The sequence below is a fragment of the Melospiza melodia genome, chromosome 2 (genome assembly GCF_035770615.1).
Source record: "Melospiza melodia melodia isolate bMelMel2 chromosome 2, bMelMel2.pri, whole genome shotgun sequence".
NCBI lineage: Eukaryota > Metazoa > Chordata > Aves > Passeriformes > Passerellidae > Melospiza > Melospiza melodia.
The window spans coordinates 64,292,671-64,312,045 of record NC_086195.1 but is presented as its reverse complement, the minus strand read 5'-3'; the positions used below and the strand labels follow the sequence as shown (position 1 = coordinate 64,312,045).

At 41.5% G+C, this 19,375-nt stretch overlaps 1 protein-coding gene across 13 annotated transcripts in view; it reads right to left on the bottom strand.

The window, feature by feature from the left end:
- LOC134414263 (rap1 GTPase-activating protein 1-like) overlaps nucleotides 1-19,375 on the bottom strand; it is a 43,977-nt gene that overhangs the window by 710 nt on the left and 23,892 nt on the right. For 5 of the 13 annotated variants that reach the window (XM_063148570.1, XM_063148569.1, XM_063148561.1 and 2 more), the window contains 11 exons: nucleotides 18,972-19,127; nucleotides 16,654-16,725; nucleotides 16,386-16,472; nucleotides 15,576-15,710; nucleotides 14,069-14,215; nucleotides 12,756-12,859; nucleotides 10,361-10,477; nucleotides 5,568-5,694; nucleotides 5,375-5,477; nucleotides 2,183-2,268; nucleotides 1,960-2,030 (listed from right to left, as the gene is read on the bottom strand). In XM_063148570.1, coding sequence (XP_063004640.1) covers nucleotides 2,007-2,030; nucleotides 2,183-2,268; nucleotides 5,375-5,477; nucleotides 5,568-5,694; nucleotides 10,361-10,477; nucleotides 12,756-12,859; nucleotides 14,069-14,215; nucleotides 15,576-15,710; nucleotides 16,386-16,472; nucleotides 16,654-16,725; nucleotides 18,972-19,127 — 1,158 coding nt within the window. In that variant the 3' untranslated portion in view covers nucleotides 1,960-2,006. Of the gene's footprint in view, nucleotides 1-1,959; nucleotides 2,031-2,182; nucleotides 2,269-5,374; nucleotides 5,478-5,567; nucleotides 5,695-6,917; nucleotides 7,709-9,986; nucleotides 10,034-10,356; nucleotides 10,478-12,755; nucleotides 12,860-14,068; nucleotides 14,216-15,575; nucleotides 15,711-16,385; nucleotides 16,473-16,653; nucleotides 16,726-18,971; nucleotides 19,128-19,375 lie in introns of those variants that run through there. The other 8 variants (XM_063148562.1, XM_063148563.1, XM_063148565.1 and 5 more) reach the window with 8 other exon arrangements.

Genomic DNA, 19,375 nt, shown 5'->3' with positions numbered 1-19,375 from the left:
ACAAAGGATCAGAAAAAAAATCTGTATCCTTCATGTTCTTACACCTCTGAGTGTTGTGGGAGTATCATTTGTTCCCCCACCCACAATTTTTACTTCTTTCAGCTCTTCAGGAAATACCCTAGGATTGGAGGAGTCCTTCCTCCTTTTTACCAGTGCACCCATTAGTCTTTGGGCAAATTCAGCCTGGAACTTAAGGAAAACTTTGTGAGAGATAAGAGGAGTTAGAATGACAAGGAGGTTACCATGGATGTGGCTGCCATAGGTTTCTTTGAGTCCCTTGAAGCCATGTTATAGAAATTTTTTACCGTTTCTCCCCTGAAACTTGCTAGCCTCCAATCTGTGCTATCAAACTGATTCAGAGGTTGTGATAAAATGGAATGACTAAAACATCACTTTAAGCCAGTAGCGCTATCTCAGGAGTGGGTAAAATGCCCTTTTGTGGGAAATAATGTGCTCTGGTAAGGGGCTGGTGAGAATTCAAAGAACACCTGGAAATAATGTCAATGAAAAGCAGGGTCTCATGAAACTTTGTTCTTTGAGCTGGATCAACTGGAAAATAACCAGCCTTTGTGGCAGAATGTTGTTGATTTGGCAGATGAACCAAAAGACATGGATCCTACAGACTGCAATATATTTCATGAAATTATTTTAAATGCTCTTTGACCTACTTCAAATCAGTGGAAATTACATGCTCAAAACCTTAGGTACTAAAATCATACTTGAGTACTACTGAGATACATTGCTTATTGCCTATGATAGCCACCAGTAAATGCAAAACCACAGCCTTTGCCTTTGTATCAGTGAGTTTGCAGATTGTTGCAATTCTGACTCTCTACCTATTCTGAGCAAAATGTGCCTGCTTGGGAGCAGAACTTTGCGGGAGTTCTGCCCCTCATTTACACAGCCTTGCTCCTGTGTTACAGAGCCGTGCTGTGAGCACAAGCTCTTGGCAAAAGCTCTGGGGATGACCCCAGTGAACAGTGGCTGGCAGCTGCACTGTCACGCTCAGTTCTGATCTCTGCTGTAGCGCACACTGAAGCGGCCTCAGCGGCGAGAATCAGCTCCCCTCTCTGATCTGCAGTGGCAACAGTGGCCACCACCTCATGGGGCTGAACTGTGCACCTGACTGCTCTGAATGCCACAAGGTGGCAGGGCAGCTAAAACTTGAGCGCTGAGGATCTGAACAGAAACAGTAAGAACGACCAGCTATTTAGGAATGTTTAGGAATAGCTGGAAGAATTTTCTTCCATAAAGGTGATCCTCTTCTACTCAGCTGCGTACCAAACTAGTTCCTGAGAGCCTCACATCCCCACCATTTTCAAGGCAGCTGTTTAGTGTGAGACCAGAGAAGATACTGGGCAAGGAAAGGGGCAATGAGCAAAAAGATTCAACAACACAGACAAAACTGGACTATGAATTCTAGGGAACAATCCTGAAGTGGTGTTCCCATTTTCCCTCATCAGGAAATCAATCCCACTTCCCATGTCTGGAAAAGCTGTGAAACTGGCTTGGCAAGTAGGTCCCACCAATGCTAGGCTGAAAGCAAATAAGCAAGTGTACAGATAGGCACAACACCAGAAAATTGGCAACAAAAAGGGGTTCTGCAAAGTAATGAAACTATTATAAAAAGCAGAGGTTAGGCACAGAGAAAGGTACGTTGTATCTGAGCAAAGGAAACTGAACAATGCAAGACAAAGAAGAGGAAGAAACTGTGCCTAGATTAGGGTAGAGAACAGAATCTCAATGGGAAATGCTGTTCCCTGAGAGGGAGGAGGCAGCCGGGAAAGGGAGTGCTTCGGTAAATCAGACAGGCCAGAGTCACTTGCCACGGAAGATTGCTTGGGGAGGAAGGTAAAGGACTAACTCTGTTTCCTGAGAAGCTGTACAGCACTTGCTGCACTGTCTCAGAGAGGCAGGGATGGCCAGGGGCCTGTGGCTCTCCTCCCCCGTGTCCATTACCTGTGCTCCTCACCGTGTGTGCAGCAGACAGTGCTCCAGCGCTGACATCACACACAGCACAAAATGGAGGCCTGCAGAACAAGGCACCGCTTTAACCTCCCCCTGCAAACGCCTTCCTACTGCCCTTTCAACCCTCAGCAAGCAACACCTAAATCAAGCCTCTCTTTTCTCCCGTCCTTATCTCTGTGCAAATGAGAAGAAAACATTTTATTAAAGCACTTACTGGATTATGGTGCTGAGCCTCTGCTTTGTTGCCTTTTCCTTTTCCAGTGGAGCCAGCAACACTGCTGGAAGGAAGCAACCTGCTTCCTAGAAGGGAACCAAGCACAGAACAATACAAAAATAATCAAGAGGGTATCCCAGGAGCTGCACACATAGCTGGTTTTACTCCAAAGTTTTCACAGATCTGTGGCTCATCCACAGATAAGAGTGAAAGGAGTGTACCTGTGCCCAAACTGACTAGGTTTACCTTCTACCTGTCTACTTGTTTCTCATTCCAGCTCAAAACATGAGGAAAGTGACTGCTTTAATTTCATTTAAAAATAGTCATCAGCCACTGCTTCCAGACAATCTGAATGCCTTATTCTCAAGGATACACATTTGTGAAGCAGACTCCAATCTTACGCTCTCACAGTGTTTCTCTTCCTTCTCCCTCTGACCCCTCCCTTGAGATTCCCATATCTGATCTCAGGGTTTAAGGAATTTGCCTCTCATCACATATCAACACCATGGCAAAACCAGGGATTAAATGCTTGCAAAATTCACAAATTAAAAGCATTCTTTTGCTTTCTGTAATCAGCTTATATTTACCATACACATTTCTCAAAAAATGAGTAAGATGTCTTTAACATAATAGCCTTCTTAAACCATTCTATGTTTACTCTTAGATGATCCTCCATTCTATCCATTCTATGGTTAAAATTACTAAATATGCTAATTTCTAACCAGTACAGTTTGTGAGAGTTTATGCATAGCTACATCACAACATAAATCTCTATTATAAAATACTAAATCTTTTCTTTAAATCAGAGGAAAATGGAAAGAGTTTGAATTAAAGAGTTTAGTGTGGAATGTGCTAAGGGGTAGAATGGACAGGTGAATACCTCTGATGGCATATCTAACCATCATTCAATCAGGAAAATGAAGAAAGCTAATGAGGGATTCCTGCTAAGATGGTAAGCTCAGATGCTTTTCCCAGGAACACTTCTTTCTTTCTTTTTTTTCTTTTTTCTTTTTTTCTTTTTTTACTTATATGTGATCACACCAGTATTTTCTAGTAAACAGATAAGATGCAATTATTGTTTCAGCACTTTTTCCAAGGTAGACTATCCCCTTTCCCAGTGCCATTATGTAATTTAAAACTGAGATTTAAATCAAAATTGGTAAATCACTGCCTAATGCTGCTAAACTGTGGTTTTAAACAATATGAATTTACAATATGAGGGTTCTTCTCTATTTTGTATATATCCATCCCAGTTCCACTATGCTAAAATTTAATAATGATGTATGTTTTTTGTAGGAAGTTACTAACAGGCCAACTAACTAAATAAAAATATACCTAACAGTACTGGTAGTGTCTATGTGTTGAGGAGAGTTATAGCTGAATTTTTATCCTGCCCTTGAGGCTAGGGAGAAAGTCACCTCTGCCTCATGTGACATGCACTGGCACATGAGACATGTTGGTACTTTAAAGCCAAGTCAGAAAATATTTTGGCAAAGGCAGTTCTCTATGTCGTCATCTGGAAGCATAATGACCACAGACTGACTTTTTTTTTTTTCCTGTAACTTTGCTCTCTCAATCTGAAAGGCAAATTGGAGAAGCCAAGAATGTGTACATGGGTCGGGAATGTTGGATTTATTCGGCGTAGGATCTAGACTCACAGTGGGCTTGTCTTAGGTTTCTCCATTAAAGAAAATTTGTTTGGTCTGATTTTACACAGTGCATTAACTTTGGCTGAATACTTACTAGATAACTTAATAAAGGGCAAAACTATACCACCAGGATATTGCTCTCTGTCCCCAGGGTTGTAAAACCTAAAAATTACATTGAACTAAACATTGCATTCTCTGTAATGATTATTCTCAGTGATGCATATTAATGCATCTCATATACTGTAAGATAATAGAGTCAGCAGAGAAAGTATCTGTGAAGAGCAGAAGGGGCCAATGGAAAGCATCCCTGCCTCCAGCATCCACAACAAAAGAGGAATATCTGATAGAACAGAGATTTCTGCAGAATATCTGACAGTATCACATCTTCAGTGCTGTTGCTAAGATACAGACAGTTTTATGCAGGGATCTGTCTGATGGCCATTCTTGATATCTCATATATGGCAGCTGTGGAGAATGAGACCTAACTCCATTCTCAAATTAAGTTGACTCCACTTTCTGACCCTTGTAATCTTTACAAACAATCCTTTCTCACACAATTCCTATAAAGATTTCAGGGTTCATTTCAACCAACTCTCTTCCTTGCCATACACATAATCCCTAGTATCTCTTACCATCTCAACATGCTCTTATTCCAGTCTTCCAGCAACAAATGTTAAATGTTTTGCCTTTCACAGTTTCTAATGACTTCCCAAACTCAAAAGCTTAGTCTTTTCAATCATACTTTCCCAAAATCTTACATAGCCCCTTTCTCTAAACCACACTGAAACTGATTTAAACTTTCCCTAATTTTAGCTTAAGGCTGATGCTCAACAAGAAATGCTTCAATCCAAACCAGTTCATTTTAACAAAAGTGAAATACAACTGCAAACAGGGTCTGAGATCAGGGCAGATGATGCAGCTCCACAGCAGGAAACACAACAGGTGTCCCTGCTACAGGACTGAAGAGAGCTTCTAAGGACTATAATCATCACTGCACTGAATAGATGATTATAGTGAATGGATCCAAGTCCCACTGAATGGATTATTATAGTGAATGGATCCAAGCTGAGTTTAATCAACTACATCTGAGCTTTAATCAAGTACTAGACTAAGAGCCCAACCTTGACAAAAAAACTCTGAGTGCAGGTTGGCTTCCTGATTACCCACCTTCTTAGGAGCATACTGCTTTGTTCAGGAAGCAGTTCCTATAATCCCATATCCAAACTATCTAGTTTATACAGGGACTGCATTCAGAAATGCAACCATAGTTCTCCACAGAAAAAACATGAACTTTTTAATTCTTTGCAGTCTACTGTAACTCCTTTTGCAGTATATACAGCACTATTTATTCACTGAATTACAGCACTGAAGAATTCTTTCCCAATTAAACTTTGCATGGCAGCTGCTCTCCCCATTTTTCTGGGCTATCATCTACCTGTGCTTCTAAAATATTAAGTACAGCATACAAAAGATTTGGCTCAACCTCTCATACGCTTCTAGAAGCATAAGCAGAGGGTTTTTTCTATTTTTCTTTCTTTTTTACCTGGTGAGCTAGAAGTACTGGGTGTGCAGTCACTGTCATCCAGCCACATACTCTGAACCATTGAATCCTGTTTTGGAGGGCCCTTAAGTGAGCACGTCAGCTCCTAGAGAGGGCAAAGAAGATGTGTTTTAATAATGCACCTGGTAAAAATTCAGGGAGGGTAGCCTCTGTTTGTTAGAGATCATACACCCACCCTGTCATTCTCCTCTTCCTCAGATGTTCCATTTTCCCTCAATCCACTACAACAACTGCTTACACTGGATGATGAACGTGAGAGTGGCTGCATCACACAGTATCCTGAAGTCTGACTCCTGAGCATTCTGTGAAATGCAAGCATTCAACATGATCATGCTTATTGTTACACATAGGCTTAACTTCTTGAGGCATAGCTTTATTATGTAGCAGTCAGAAACAGTAAGAATATATTATTAATCCACAGCTAGTTTTTCCACCTAGGAACAGAATTCAGGTGAACTGGCATGCATACTTTAATTTCTTGTTGCTACATCACTTAGGAGAAACAGCAATTCTCTGTCTCCATTCTGGATAACTGTATGAAAGGACAAATCTGAATGAATTTTTAAGTCACAGACCTAAGTGTAATAAAGTGGATTGACTCAAATCACCTGCATTTAAGTATTAAATACATCTAGATATTCATTAAAATCAACAGATGCCCTATTGTGGATATCAGAGATTTTAAGAGCCTAAATACAGAAGGAAGAGGTGTTAAACTGAGTATGAAGAGCAGGTGCTGTCCAGTCTAGGCCACCCATTTCCACAGGTGGTCTCAGGCGATCGTGTTTTGTCTTATGTGAAATTCCAGGCAGAACAAAGGGACCATAAAAAGCATACTTTTCATGTCATAGAGCTTATAAATTGTTACTGCTGTTTTCTGTATAGCTGTAACAGGAGGAAGCAGGAAAGCAGACACACATTAACCAGTATGACAGAACAGTTAACTAAGAAAGTTTAGGGAAGCAATGGGGAGGTAGGAACACATTACTGAGATCTGCATTATTGCAGGATGTCTCAGTGTAAAACTATGTAGGACCAAGTGCCAAGCTCCTGCACAGACAAGTCAGAGCCTTCCTCCTGCTTACAGACAGGAACACACCTAGGTCAGGGTTCCCATCCTGGTGATTTTCCATGCGCCCAGCTGCCAACAGACTGATTCCTGTAGGTCCGTCCCACTAAAATTTAGCTCCCAACAAGGCCATTCAAAGAGGACATTCAAAGCAAACTGTATTGGATCCCTTTACCACCATTTTATCAAATGGAACAGACACTGAGGTAGCCTGGTGCATGTTTCAGATCTATCAAAGACGATCCTTAAGGTCAGCTCTTCCCAGCTGAGAATTTGGGATCCACTGCTTAGAGTCATTCAGGAGATACATGGCTCTCCTCCCTGCATGTAAGCCCCAAATTTATGGCGAAATACTCATTGTCTGCATAAGAAACCAGCTAGTAAGAGAGAGACAAAGAGCTTAAAAATGTTAAGTAATAAAAAAAAAAAAAAGAGAGGCAAGAAAGATAAGACACCTTTAACATACTAAATATATTTATTCCTTCAGAAACACTGCAAAATGTGGCCAGTCTTGACCTACAAGCAGTTGTGAAACCTAAAGTCCCAGGCATATTACATGCCAGCATGCAACAAGGAGAACAGTGAAGACAGGGCCAATAAAGGCCAAAGATATTTCCTCAAGAGATTAGGAAATATATTTTGGAGGAAATGAAGGCCAACATGCTTCTCCCTTAGCAGAGCAAATCAATAACATGAATCTAAGTGAAGTGGGATCTAGATTTCCACAAAGTATCTCCTTCTCAGCACCCTTCCTCAGCAGGTTTCTCCATCCTTGTTCTCTGCACTGCGTTTCTTGACCTGTGTCAAGGCACTAGAGACAGAGGTGGAGTTGTGTTCTTCTGCTCTTGCATTCTGCAGGCCAAACTATTCTCACTCATCTGAGGGGAGAGGAAGGGAAGAGAAGGGATCGCACTCAAGGTGGCCTCCGTTCCCCATCACTAGTAGAGGTTGGTTCAGTGGCTGCTGATTTGGCAATGGGAAGGGCACAGAGCCAAAATGCTCCAACAGGAGCTATCTGTCCATCTCCCTCTCACAGAATTCCTGCTCCAGGAACTGCCAGTGGAGCGTTACTTGGTGCCACTCGGTCTCTCCACAGTCCTTGAGGTCCTCTAAGTACGTTCATGCTCCTCTTAGCCAGGACTCTGATTTCACCCCAAAAGTCTTGCCAGTGTCTTCAGTGAGGTACCCAATGACTGAGTAGCATCCGGTCCACTCCTGATTGGCTTGATGTCCCCACTCAGATGTGTCTGAGGAGGGAAAACACACATACAAAAAACCCATGTACTTTTCCTAGGATATGGACATACACAGTACAGTGCTTGATTTCTCAGATGCAACCCAGAGAGTCGTCTGATCCTCAGGACTTCTACTACTTGGTTACATAGGCTGGGTTCATTCTTTTGAGTCTGTCCCTTGAGAAGAAGGATTACTTGGAAGGCTACCTAGACAGTAAAGCAGAAAAACTAAGGACAATTGTCCCTGTCTGTGGGAGAGAAGACACCGTTAGCTCAAGTGAACAATGCAGTTTCATGGATTGCTGGCTGATCACTATATACACATCTGTTAAACTCAGCAGCGTGCTCTGCCGCTACTGTAAAATAATTAATCTATTACTTATATGTTCCCTTTGCATTTATTTCCAGGTTGCTCTTAGTAGAACACAGGTGAAGGGGTTGATCATTCAAGTTTTGAATCTGAAATGATTATGTAAGACCAGTAGCATCATGCTGGACATTTCTGAGGTAACAGAAATTTCTTGTGACTCTATGGAGAGAACCAGGAATAGACTGATGATATACTCCCAGGGATAGCCTATTCTGTTATCTAAGAGGGACTACATAAATTATTCTAGAATGAGGCAGAACTCTTCTGCATTGGAAGTATGCCTACATCTTGATCCTGGTTTCACAGCTGATGAACACCAGGTAGGCTATTTCAGCAGAATGCCAATAAAGTGTCTCCAAGACAGACTTTACACTCCCAGCCTTCTCCTGCAACATTGTGCTAATACTGTCTTGCTGAAAATGGTGTGCTTTACCTGGTGGAATTACATGTTCTAAATTCCCTGTCCCCAATGTCATGCAAAAAGTATGGCTGCACATGGGCTAGTCTCTAACTCTGAGATCACAACTCTAACTCTGACTAATCACTAATTGTGCAAAACTCCATGCTGCATCCCACCTTGTAAATGAACTGTCCAGGAATGGGCTAAACCACCAGAGATATGAAAATACTTCTTTTTTCTCGTGGTCCTAAGTGGTTTTGAGTCCATGACTGGAAAAAGAATCCTGGGAACAGAACTAGACAAACTGACAAATCATATAGGTCATGCCTAATGTGCATAAACAATATTCATGCAAGTATTGTTAGTAAAATCCCATGCTATGTTTGCTCTCTGAAAGCATGTGGATACCAACTTGAAACAGCCATTGCAGCTGGCTCACCTCCTCAGCTGATGGAGAATGGGGGTGGGAAGTGGGGGAAGCAGAATTCTTGGTGATTATGCAAGGTAATCAGCTATCTAATCAGAGCAAGAGTCCCTCACACATGCCTGTCAGGAACTTCTAGTTCACTAACAAGGCCCCAGGCAGAATGAGGAAGGGAAGGTGGAATGATCTGGTAATGCTGGGAGATGGGGGGTGCTGACTGATGTTCCATGTCCTGCATTCCCTCTAGTCCTTAGCTGCCAGAGCTAGCACCTTAGATGGTCTGTATCTCCTAGATGTGCTCCCATCCTCCTCCACACCAAAATTCTGGGCACTCATCCAACCCAAAAACTAGTACACACACAAAAACTAGAACACTGCACCTTGGCTGTGACAAAATTCTGAGCAGTCCTACAGGACACAACTGGGCAGCTGAACTACTGCAGATAGTCACCAGCTTGTAATTCTTAGGGAGCATTTGGTGTAGTTGGAAGGACAGCCCTTCCTTTTCAAATTTGGCACCTGAAGCAACTATAACCATAGATGCCCGGTCCTAGGGCACCTCCTGAAATTTTTTAAGACTCTCCACAGTCCTGAGAAGGGGAAATGCCCTAATACAAAGCACTTGCTACCTTTCTTGCCACAGGTCTCATCCAAGCTCTTGAAAAAAATTAGGTGTAGTAAAATGTTCCAGAAAGTCAGCTGCAGCCTTTGATTTAAAGACAGGCTGTTCTGAGGTCTTGGAAATGTAAATGGGTGGTTTCCCTGAAGTGTTCTAGGTAGGATCACATCCCAGTATAACACAGCTTAGCAGCAGCAAAGCTACACTACCAGGAAATTGCATTTTTCCAGTTTTTGACAGCCAGAAACTGGAGAATTAACTTGCAGACTACTGCATGGAGTGTTTTGCACATACCACTGGGTGTGGTATGGCGTGCTTTAGCAATGAAACATAGGTGCAACACATGGGACCGTGCTGGAATCCTGCTGTAACACTTTGGGGAGACTGGAGACAGGTTAGTTCACGCTGGTTGGGAGCAGCGGCATGAATCCTGCTTAAAGGGGCAGAACTTGAGTACAACCCAACATCCCAACATACCCTTGTCCAAGCTTCTCCATGAAGCTCCAAAATCACTCCAGAGCAAACTACAGAGGAAACATACACATGAGTAAACATGGATAATTGGACAGCTAGGATTTTGTGTATCCTGTTGGATGCAAGCTCACATTACAGCAAAGATATAACCAAAATCAAGTGGTCCAATCTTTCATCACAGTCTGTTTAAGAAAGCCAAGTTCCTGACAGGCTCTGAATTACTGTGCCACAGCCAGACATCCAACTTTGGAGATGCTACAATGCCTGATGTGGACAATTTCAGTAAAGCCTTCAACAGAGCAAGACATGCACCACACTTAAGCCAATACCAGAGACAATGAGCATCTTTCAAATACTAAAATTTATTTTCAACTCACTTGCTCTTCCTGCTGGGGAACTCTGGAGAGCTGGGACTAGATGATCCATCAGATTTCAGGTCAAAGAAAGTTCCTGGACTGTCCAACACCCTTTGTATTCTCTCTGTGGCGTCTCTGCTGGGAGAAAAGAGAAACCAGCTATACCCCAGGGCCAGAGTTAACTACCATCTATTCTACACTCCCTTACAAGCCACAGTAGAAAGTTGCATCTCCTGTATACATGTAAAAGGGAAGCAAACACAGTTGCACTGAAAAGGGCAGACCCCTTTGATATCACATGTGATATCTGGAAATGGCCAACTTTAAGCTCCTTTTGAATTGATAGAAAGGCCTGAATTAATTTCAGTAGTCACCTTTATTTTGTTAACTTTTTCCTCTATCTTCCCCATTCCACTGGTCTTAAGAAGCTACAGGATTTAATAGAGAGCATAAAGATGATGGTTACAAAAGTGTTATTGCTACTAGGACTTGTCAAGATACCACTGAAGAAAGTTGTCTGTATGAGTAACTGAAATGAGAGGTACATTTAATTAAAGAAAGGAAAACAAAGGGATTTTGGGGGATTTCTTAAGGCTTCAGTGATGGAGTTTGTCACAAAGTTCTTCCTCTGCTCTCTGGGTCAGCTGACCCTACCTGTGCCCCACACATCACAGTTTCTGATACCCTCATTTATGCCAATACAATTGTTTGTGAGACTGGAAATTACCCTGACAAAAAGTAACTCTAAAATTAAAACAACTCTGAAACTCCTACAACAAACTAACAAGGGAGATGGACTGGGTCAGCTCTGTCAGCAAAGCCTGCATATCATTAAATTACAGCTTCAGGGTGAAGTCACAGATGACACTTTGAGCTCACTGTTCCCAGAAAGAGAGCATGCTCCAGCCTCCTTCATTCTTGCTGAGTGCACTTTCCACCAGTCCTGGTACCCATCAGACTTCTCCACGAGCCAGTTCATGGCAGAACCTGGCAGACAATTAATCCAGTGAAAGAAAGTTGATACTTTTTCTTTTTGATTTCTGGGCTGAAGCAGTTCCATGAAAGGCCCACTGGGGATCTGAGCAATCATCACAGGGAATAGTCAGGACTGGGTAGATGAAAGGGACAGAAGGGAAGTATCGCATCTGCTTTCAATAACAATGAACTCTTAGAGCAGTTGCTAGTGAAACTGCACCTTCAAGAATGACCCAAGAAGTCTTTCAGAAAATACAAACTAAGGCTCCCTGTTCCTCACATCTAAGTTTACAAGTAAGCAAAAGGAAAGCTAAATAAGCCAATTAGTTCATCAGATCCCTCCAAGCAAAGAGCAGGGGAAAAAAATAAATAAATCCAGGGCTTTTCCCTGCAGTAGGAAAGTTTTACAGATCCTACAAGGAGATAGAAACAGTTGTTGTATACAAAGTAATGGACTGAAGGACACACAGCTGCCTAAGATACAGAAGTATTTAAAGCAGTGAGAAGCTGTGGCTACTGTGCTAGCTCAGACTACTACAGGGCAGTTGTCTCTGAAGATTTAATTTTTCTCAAAAGTTCTATTTTTATTCAGATTAGGTCATAGGCACCTCATTAAGAAAGAAGGGAAAATGCAGTAAAATTTCCTCCTAAAATAACTAGTTTCCACTTTAGAGATGACTTTCCCCCTTTTGCACCCAGTCTTTAAACTGTTTCCTGGAATTCTTGCAACTGGGAAAACTGCATATTAGATGCAGAGCATTCACGTGACTTTTGAAACTGTAAAATCTTACAAAGATGTCTCAGCTAGAGCTGAGAGAAATGTATAATTTAATTAAATAATATCTCGTGACCAGCAGACAACTTTTGAATGGTTATAATTCTGTCAAATATGCCAAATCACTCTTTGAAGCAGTATATTATCCATTAATTGTAATTATTTCTCAGATGATCTAACTTAAACACTAGTCATTTGGACTTAAAGCTTCTTTTCATAAATCCTGTAAGTTACCAGAAGTTTTGCCTATTTGAGTATTTTAACATGAAAACAAACAAACAATCAAGCATCCCCTTCCCAAATACCAGCCTTTCATCTGACTCGCTTCTAAAAGTGGTCAGTGGTCAGCAGGAAGCTCAGGAGTCCTGGATAACACTGCACAACACTTAAGAGTGATCTTATAATGTTCCTCCACCCATTTCCTCCATTCTTACTCAAATACCGAATCTCTCCAATTCCAAACGCCCTCTTTTAATTTTGTCTGTTTCTGTTATTTGTCCATTTCTCCATCAGTCCATAATCAGTCCCTTTTCTTCCCATTCCAACAATTCCCATTTTAGTTCTCATTCCTGAGGGTTCCCCCTCTGCCTATATGTGCCTATGTTCCTTTTCTCATCTCCTCTTGGCTTTTTTACCCTCTTTGTCTCATCTCCCCACAGCTCATACCTCTTTTCCTCCTGTATGTTTTCAATGCCAATGGCACTACTCCGTCGCCCGTGGAAGCGGCTGGCTCGAGTACGGGATGGGCTCCTACCAGGCAAGGCAAAAGACTAGAAAAAAGGAAAGCATGACAGAAAGGAGAGGAACAAGACAGGAAAAGCTGTGGAAAGCATAGGAGAAGAGTTTGCAATGTGGGTCCAGATCCTCTCCTTTATTGCAATACAAGACGCAGCTCCACCTGTGCAAGGAATACTTTCTGTCAGCGAGCAAGAGCAGCCAGGGCTCACAAAGGTGATGTGAGAAAGGCACAGAGTTATAAAGAAACAAAGGCAGAACACAGCCAGTATACAGAGAGACAGGCTTGGGAAGGGAGGTATCCCCATATGGTGAGAGGAGAGGCAGAACCAGAAAGCAAAAAAAACCAGAAGGTAAAGGAGAAAAGGAGGCAGCAAACCCAAGTCATTAGTATGCTATGACTTTGTTGTATTGACATAAAGAATGCATACAACCAACTAAACTGTCACCAAGAAATCTTAACACGGAAGGGCACTTTCTTGGCTTACTCAGAGATGGGTGGGTTTTTTTGTAGTTTGCCTGTATTGACATCACTAGTGCAGAGACCACAACCAGCTGGATGCACTTTGGCCAAGGTAACCATATTTTTAGGATCAGAAACTGGTGGATCCTTTTCTGGAAAGATTTGTGATAGATTTTTAATTCAGTGGTCACATATATTTAGTATCCCTATCAAATAAGAAAGGCTTTGATAGTGACTAGAAATATTCATTCTTTTTCTCACCCCAAACTTTATTAATTCTGCTGTTTGTTCCCAACATGCAAATTCTATTTACAGCAAAACAGCACCTTGAATATCTTGTGCACCTGTTTATATTACAGAAAACAGTGTGATTGGTGAAATCGAAGAAAATGAAACAGTTCTAGGGTCCTTATGTTCTCAGGTCTTGCCATATGACAATACAGTACCATTCCAGCCAAACCACAGTGCATGCATTTTTTAACACATGGCACCGTACAGGATCTAATCCAGGATATCAGAGATAGATGTCTGATGCAGAATCATGTTTGGCTTTCTTCTCCCAGTCTGCATCAATCTCAGCTCTAGTTTACACATGAACTGGCGCTAGAGATGGGCACAGACAAAACAGACTGCAACACATGCTGTCACCACTTGTGAAATGGGATGATACAACAAAAAGATTCACAGTGGGACAAGAGGACAAACTAATAGGGAAAGGAAATGTTTGGGTGGTTACAAAGGTATGCCGGGTTCTCTCTTACAGCCCACCCGAATACCTTACCGCAGCAATGGCCTTAGGGCCCTCGGCGACACTCTGGCTGAGGGCAAGGCCAGCTGTAGCTGGGCGGCTGGGCAGGGTGGCTGGCTGCTGCTTTCTCATGGATATCCCCATGGTATCCAGGCTCTGGCTGCGGCCTCTGATCACCCGCTGAACAGGAGGGAGGCAGGGAAACAGACAAACACAGATATACACATATAGACATGCACACGGTAGGGTAGTGTGAGAAGCACCACAGATTGAGTGGGAAGTTGTGACAGACTGACACCAGAACCACACAGATCCTAACTCCTAGAAGGCAGCACCTTAGATTGGTCCTAGCTGATTCATGGAGCTCTGGGAAGAACTCTTCATCAAGTATATTCTCTAGTTTCACTTCCCTTCTCTTATTGCAATGAATAGAGGTTTCCTACCAGTATCCCTGCACACTGGATTACACAGCATCACCTGGAGCAGTCCTATCCAGTACAGGCTATAAAACACAAACTCCTGTTCAAGGCTGTAAGGTTCAGCCTCATATGAACTTGAGTTCTGGTTTCAATGGGAAAGCAGCCATGTCAAAATCTGCAGCATTTAAAAAAGCCATTTTCTGACTTAAACCAGCCTTTTCCAGCAATTTACAAATGTCATCTGTGTACATGATGTGCAAATCCCAGCATCTGCCAGAAGTCATAAAAGAACATTTTGAAAAAATTAGTGTAAGACATGGATGGGTTAAAATTAATGGTTAGCAGCAAAGGCAGTTTGTATGTAAAAACATAATCCTCACCAAAGCATCCAAATAATCTGGACCAAAGCTACACACACAGCTACCAAACCTATTTGTGAACAGGTTAGTTTTACAGACTTTAATATCTCTAATTGACCCACCATATAAAGCCATAAAGTCCTTTGAAGAAATGCTATTTGTAACACATCTCTCTTTCCAAAGAGATAACTTATTATATAAACGAGGTGGCAAGGCACTTCCCACATTAAGTGGGAAAGGGCAAGTAGATAGAATAGGAAAGCAATAAAGATTCTCTCTGTATAACCAGTTCAAAACTCAGTTTCCCAATCATACAAAACCTTTGCTTTCTCACATCAATTATCTTTATCACTTCTAAAAGAAAGTTCTGTCACCTGGTTTATTTTAAAAAAAATCAACAATAAAAATCCCCTAACATGCCATCTACACTGAAAAAGGTAAATTAACTCTGGCTTTTAGAGGGTAAGGAAAGCACCACAGTTTTTCTAGACGGTACACTCAGAGATAAGTTAGAAACTTTTGCAGTGACTCCTGCAATTCTTTCAGTTATAATGAAAATGAATTGAAAGATCTGCTGTAGGAACGGAAAGCCCCTTGCTCCTAGTTATTACAATTTCTCTTGCAAACACTGACTCCTTCTTCTGTAAGTCATGGAATAAAATCACATCTGACACTTGACACCAGCACAAAGCATTAAGAGTTTGGCTTCTAAGGGCCAGTATGGAATTCTAGACCACATTGTAGGTTTGTAGAAAGGCTCACCTTGAAGTTCTCGAGGAAGCCCCCACTGCCATTCTCTATCTTGTCATCCTCCCCTACAGGCAATCCCATCATGCTGCGGCTGCGAAGCTGCAGCTCCTCAAAAAGGCTCTCCAAGAGGGCACTCCGTGTTCTTTCCTGCACCAACATTGGGAATCAGAACAGCTTTTATTGAGAGCAGGGAGATTTTTTTCCTGTTTTTTTAATGTCTCACATCCGTCTTAAAAAAAACCCCAAGAAGCAAACAAGAAACTCCAAAAGACCAACAATGACAACAACAAAACCACATGAAAATCACTTTAAACAGTATGAAGTGACTTTAACTGCATAGTTTCAGAATATATTGCAGTAACATCCAGCCCCTTCAAGCTTTATCTAAAGCAAATCATAAAGGACACTTCTTTACAGATGATGAAATAGAGACATGTTTTTTTCTAGATCAGGCAACAGCAGAGTCAGGAAAAGAACTGTGGTACCTTAAACCAAAAATCAGTGATATCAGTATGCATCCTGTAGCATAATACTGAATTTCAGCTAATACAGAATTTCCTCCAGCAAAATATATGCATCACATTCCCATCCTTACTTGAGGATTTATATTATGAATATAAATATTTATATTAAAGTGTACCCGTTCATATTCTACCACACCTGCTAAGAAATATGAAGGAAATATCCCAAAACTGAGTAGAAAATCACATTTCATCTTCCTTTCTTAAACAACACAAAACTAGAAGTCAGAAATTTTACTTTATTTTCTTTTTCTGATAATAAGTATTATTTTTAATTGAAGCAGGTAGGTAGAAGACCCACCTCTAATTTAGCAAATTTCTCAGCTCGGTAGCAGCTGTACTCGGCGTTGATGAGCTTGACCAGAAGGAATTCACGAAACTCTGCACTCTGCAAGACAAGATGAAGACTAGACTAAACAGGAGATCAAAATGCTAGTAAAAATATCCCATTATAAAAGCTCTGCTTACTACTCTTTGGACCTCCAAAGTGCTCTAGCCAGACTGACAATACCAACTCAGAACACAAGTGTGTGTTCCCTGCCAACTAACACTGGACCAGAGAAACAAACCTTTTTAAATATGGCTGGATTTGGCAGCGGCGGTCCAAAGAAGGGGACATCATCTCGGGCTGTGACTGAAACCTGAAATAATATAAGGAGAAAAAAATGAGTATCAAAACACAAGTAAGACCATCAAACTACTATGATAGATCTAATTCCTCCTAAGTAATTTACTTATAAAAATGAGATGTAATATAGTGTCCTGTGCATCCTTCTGTTCCTGAACTCAGTGGAAGGATGTGCTCATTTATCTCTCAGATACTCAGCCAGCTAGATATGCACACAGTAAAGAGCAGTAAAAAAAGCTGAACTGACTGCTCTTTAAAAAATATTTTAAATAATAACTAGTATAACCAGTATATTTAGGAACAAACAAATGCTCCTATTCAGCCCGCAAGATTAACCTCCACTAAAGAACCCATGCCAGTGTGGTTGTACTGACCTATTTTTTTTTACAGAGAATCCTTGGTGGAGATACACCGCACACTGAGGAGAGTATCTCAGTGCCTCTACCTCTGGGAGTCACAGGTGGTAAACATGCAAATGCATTTTCCCAGTAAGAGATAGGTTTCATTTGTTTTGTTTTCAGCATGCTCCCACCTGACATACCAATGTCTAAAGAAGTAACTGTAATGCAGTCCAATTTTTACACTGTCACTTGTTTCTTCACAGCACTTACCCATAATTATATGTAGCTATCTTATCAAATACATACAGTACTTCACAATATTTCACAGGGGTTTTTTTGTCGTGTTTGAGATGAAACAAAACCATTATTTGTCCTTTCATACAAGAGGGAATAATGTCCTAGCAACCACAACTGCCAAAACAACAAATAAATGTCACAGAGCCACTGAGAGGTGTGAGTTTAATGAGAGGAAGAAGGAAATGGGCTCTAGATTTAATTAAGACTTCTCACATTTTAGGCCACCTTCCCCAATTACAAAGCCTCCATCTCTCTCCTAATAGATATCTACCAGTTAAAATCCTGCTTTGCATTTTTAGTTTTCTGATTGCAAAAATTGATTCTGTAAAATAAATTCCATTAATACTCCAATTTAACAGGATGCACTAAAGCTTAAGTAAATGGAACAAGGGACGGCAAAGAAATCTTTCAAATGGCAGTCTTTTGTGTACTACAATGCTCTCAAGGCAGCATCAGTTAAAGCCCCTTTAGAAAAGCCTTTATAGAAAACTCTGCATTGGCTCTAGGGTGATTATTGGGAAGATTTCTTCTTTATGGAATGAAGCAGCCCTATTACACTAACAACAACAAATAAAAGAAGGTACTGCAGACAGGCAAAGATGAAAACAATGGCCGGAAGACACACAACAAATAGCAAGTTTTCCCTGCTCTTTCCTTGTCATTAAAAAGTCCAGTGAATTTTTGTGCCCGACAAAACAGAGAGCAAGAGGAGAACTGGAACCCCAGCTGGTTTGTAATGAAAGCCTTGCTACCCAAAGCATAGAGAAAAAGGGAAGGAGCCAGCTCCACCACCAACACCCTCTTGGTGGAAGAGGAGATGGGGATACTGTCCTAATGATGGGGATACTGTCCAATTACAATATTCTTGGTGTACCTGTAGACCTCCAAGGCATAAGGACTCATCACCACCATTTCAAAATCCCTACATAATACAACACATGCCACTTGGGATTAAAATGTTTCTACAATGGAAAATCCTACACAAATCGAAGTTTCTTTGTATTTTCTGCTCTCTCAGCATCACTGAAAGTTGAACATAAAGTTATACAGATATCCATACAGAGTCAAGTCAGAGAGAGAACAAGCTGTGTCCAAAGGCTGCAGATAATTAATCTGGGCTCTAGCAGGGATTCTTTCAGCTGGAAGGCCCTAACAGGTAACACATCCCTGCCAGATGGGCATCAGCTCTGGAATCCCCAAAAGCAGGTGTAGCGGGCTTGAATTCCATAGCTAGGTCAACCAGCTGTATCTGACCTGCAGCCTCAGGCAGTGCAAGCTGCAAGCACTGTGCTGTGTAGCATGGGCAATGTAGACATGAATTTTACCTGACTTACACAATGTAAGCGAGACAACCCCCAAAGTGCAATCAATTATGGCTCGGGCTCTGTGATGTAAACAAAAATTTTTACCTGAATTCTTTCTGCTTCAATTCCAAAGTTTTAAGCTTCAGAAATTAATCAGCTACTTAGAAAAGCATACAGCTTAAGTCAGCTTTCAGGTGTAGACACTCAAGAAATCAGGATGACATCTGGCTGAATCTGCACCTCTCCTAAAGGCCCAAGAACCCGTTTCCACATCAAGGACCAAAATCGGTACAGGCTAATCAATTGATCCTGGTTACCTTGTAGAGAGTGTCCCCAGTGGTGCTATGAGTGAGCTGAACTACCACATAAGCATGAAGGAAATTAGAAGCAATCATATCAGGGACAAAAGGTGTGCTTTCATCCTGGAAAATGATGGCTACAATATCATTCCCAATGTGACGCTTCCGCTGAAGCTGGAGAGGAAAGAAATAATGAAGAGAGAAGGCAGGTGAAAAAGAGCAGAACACTATGATGGGACCTCAAACACCAGTCTCCCTAACATCTCAAAACTATCTGTTCACCAAACCCCTCATCACTACTTTTGCCATTACTCCAGCCATAATTCCCAACACTATACAGTCAGTCATTCTCCCCTCTATGCAGTCCTTCTTCATATAGCCCTCCTCTCCCAGCCACGCTGTTGTAATCCTTACTCCTCCTT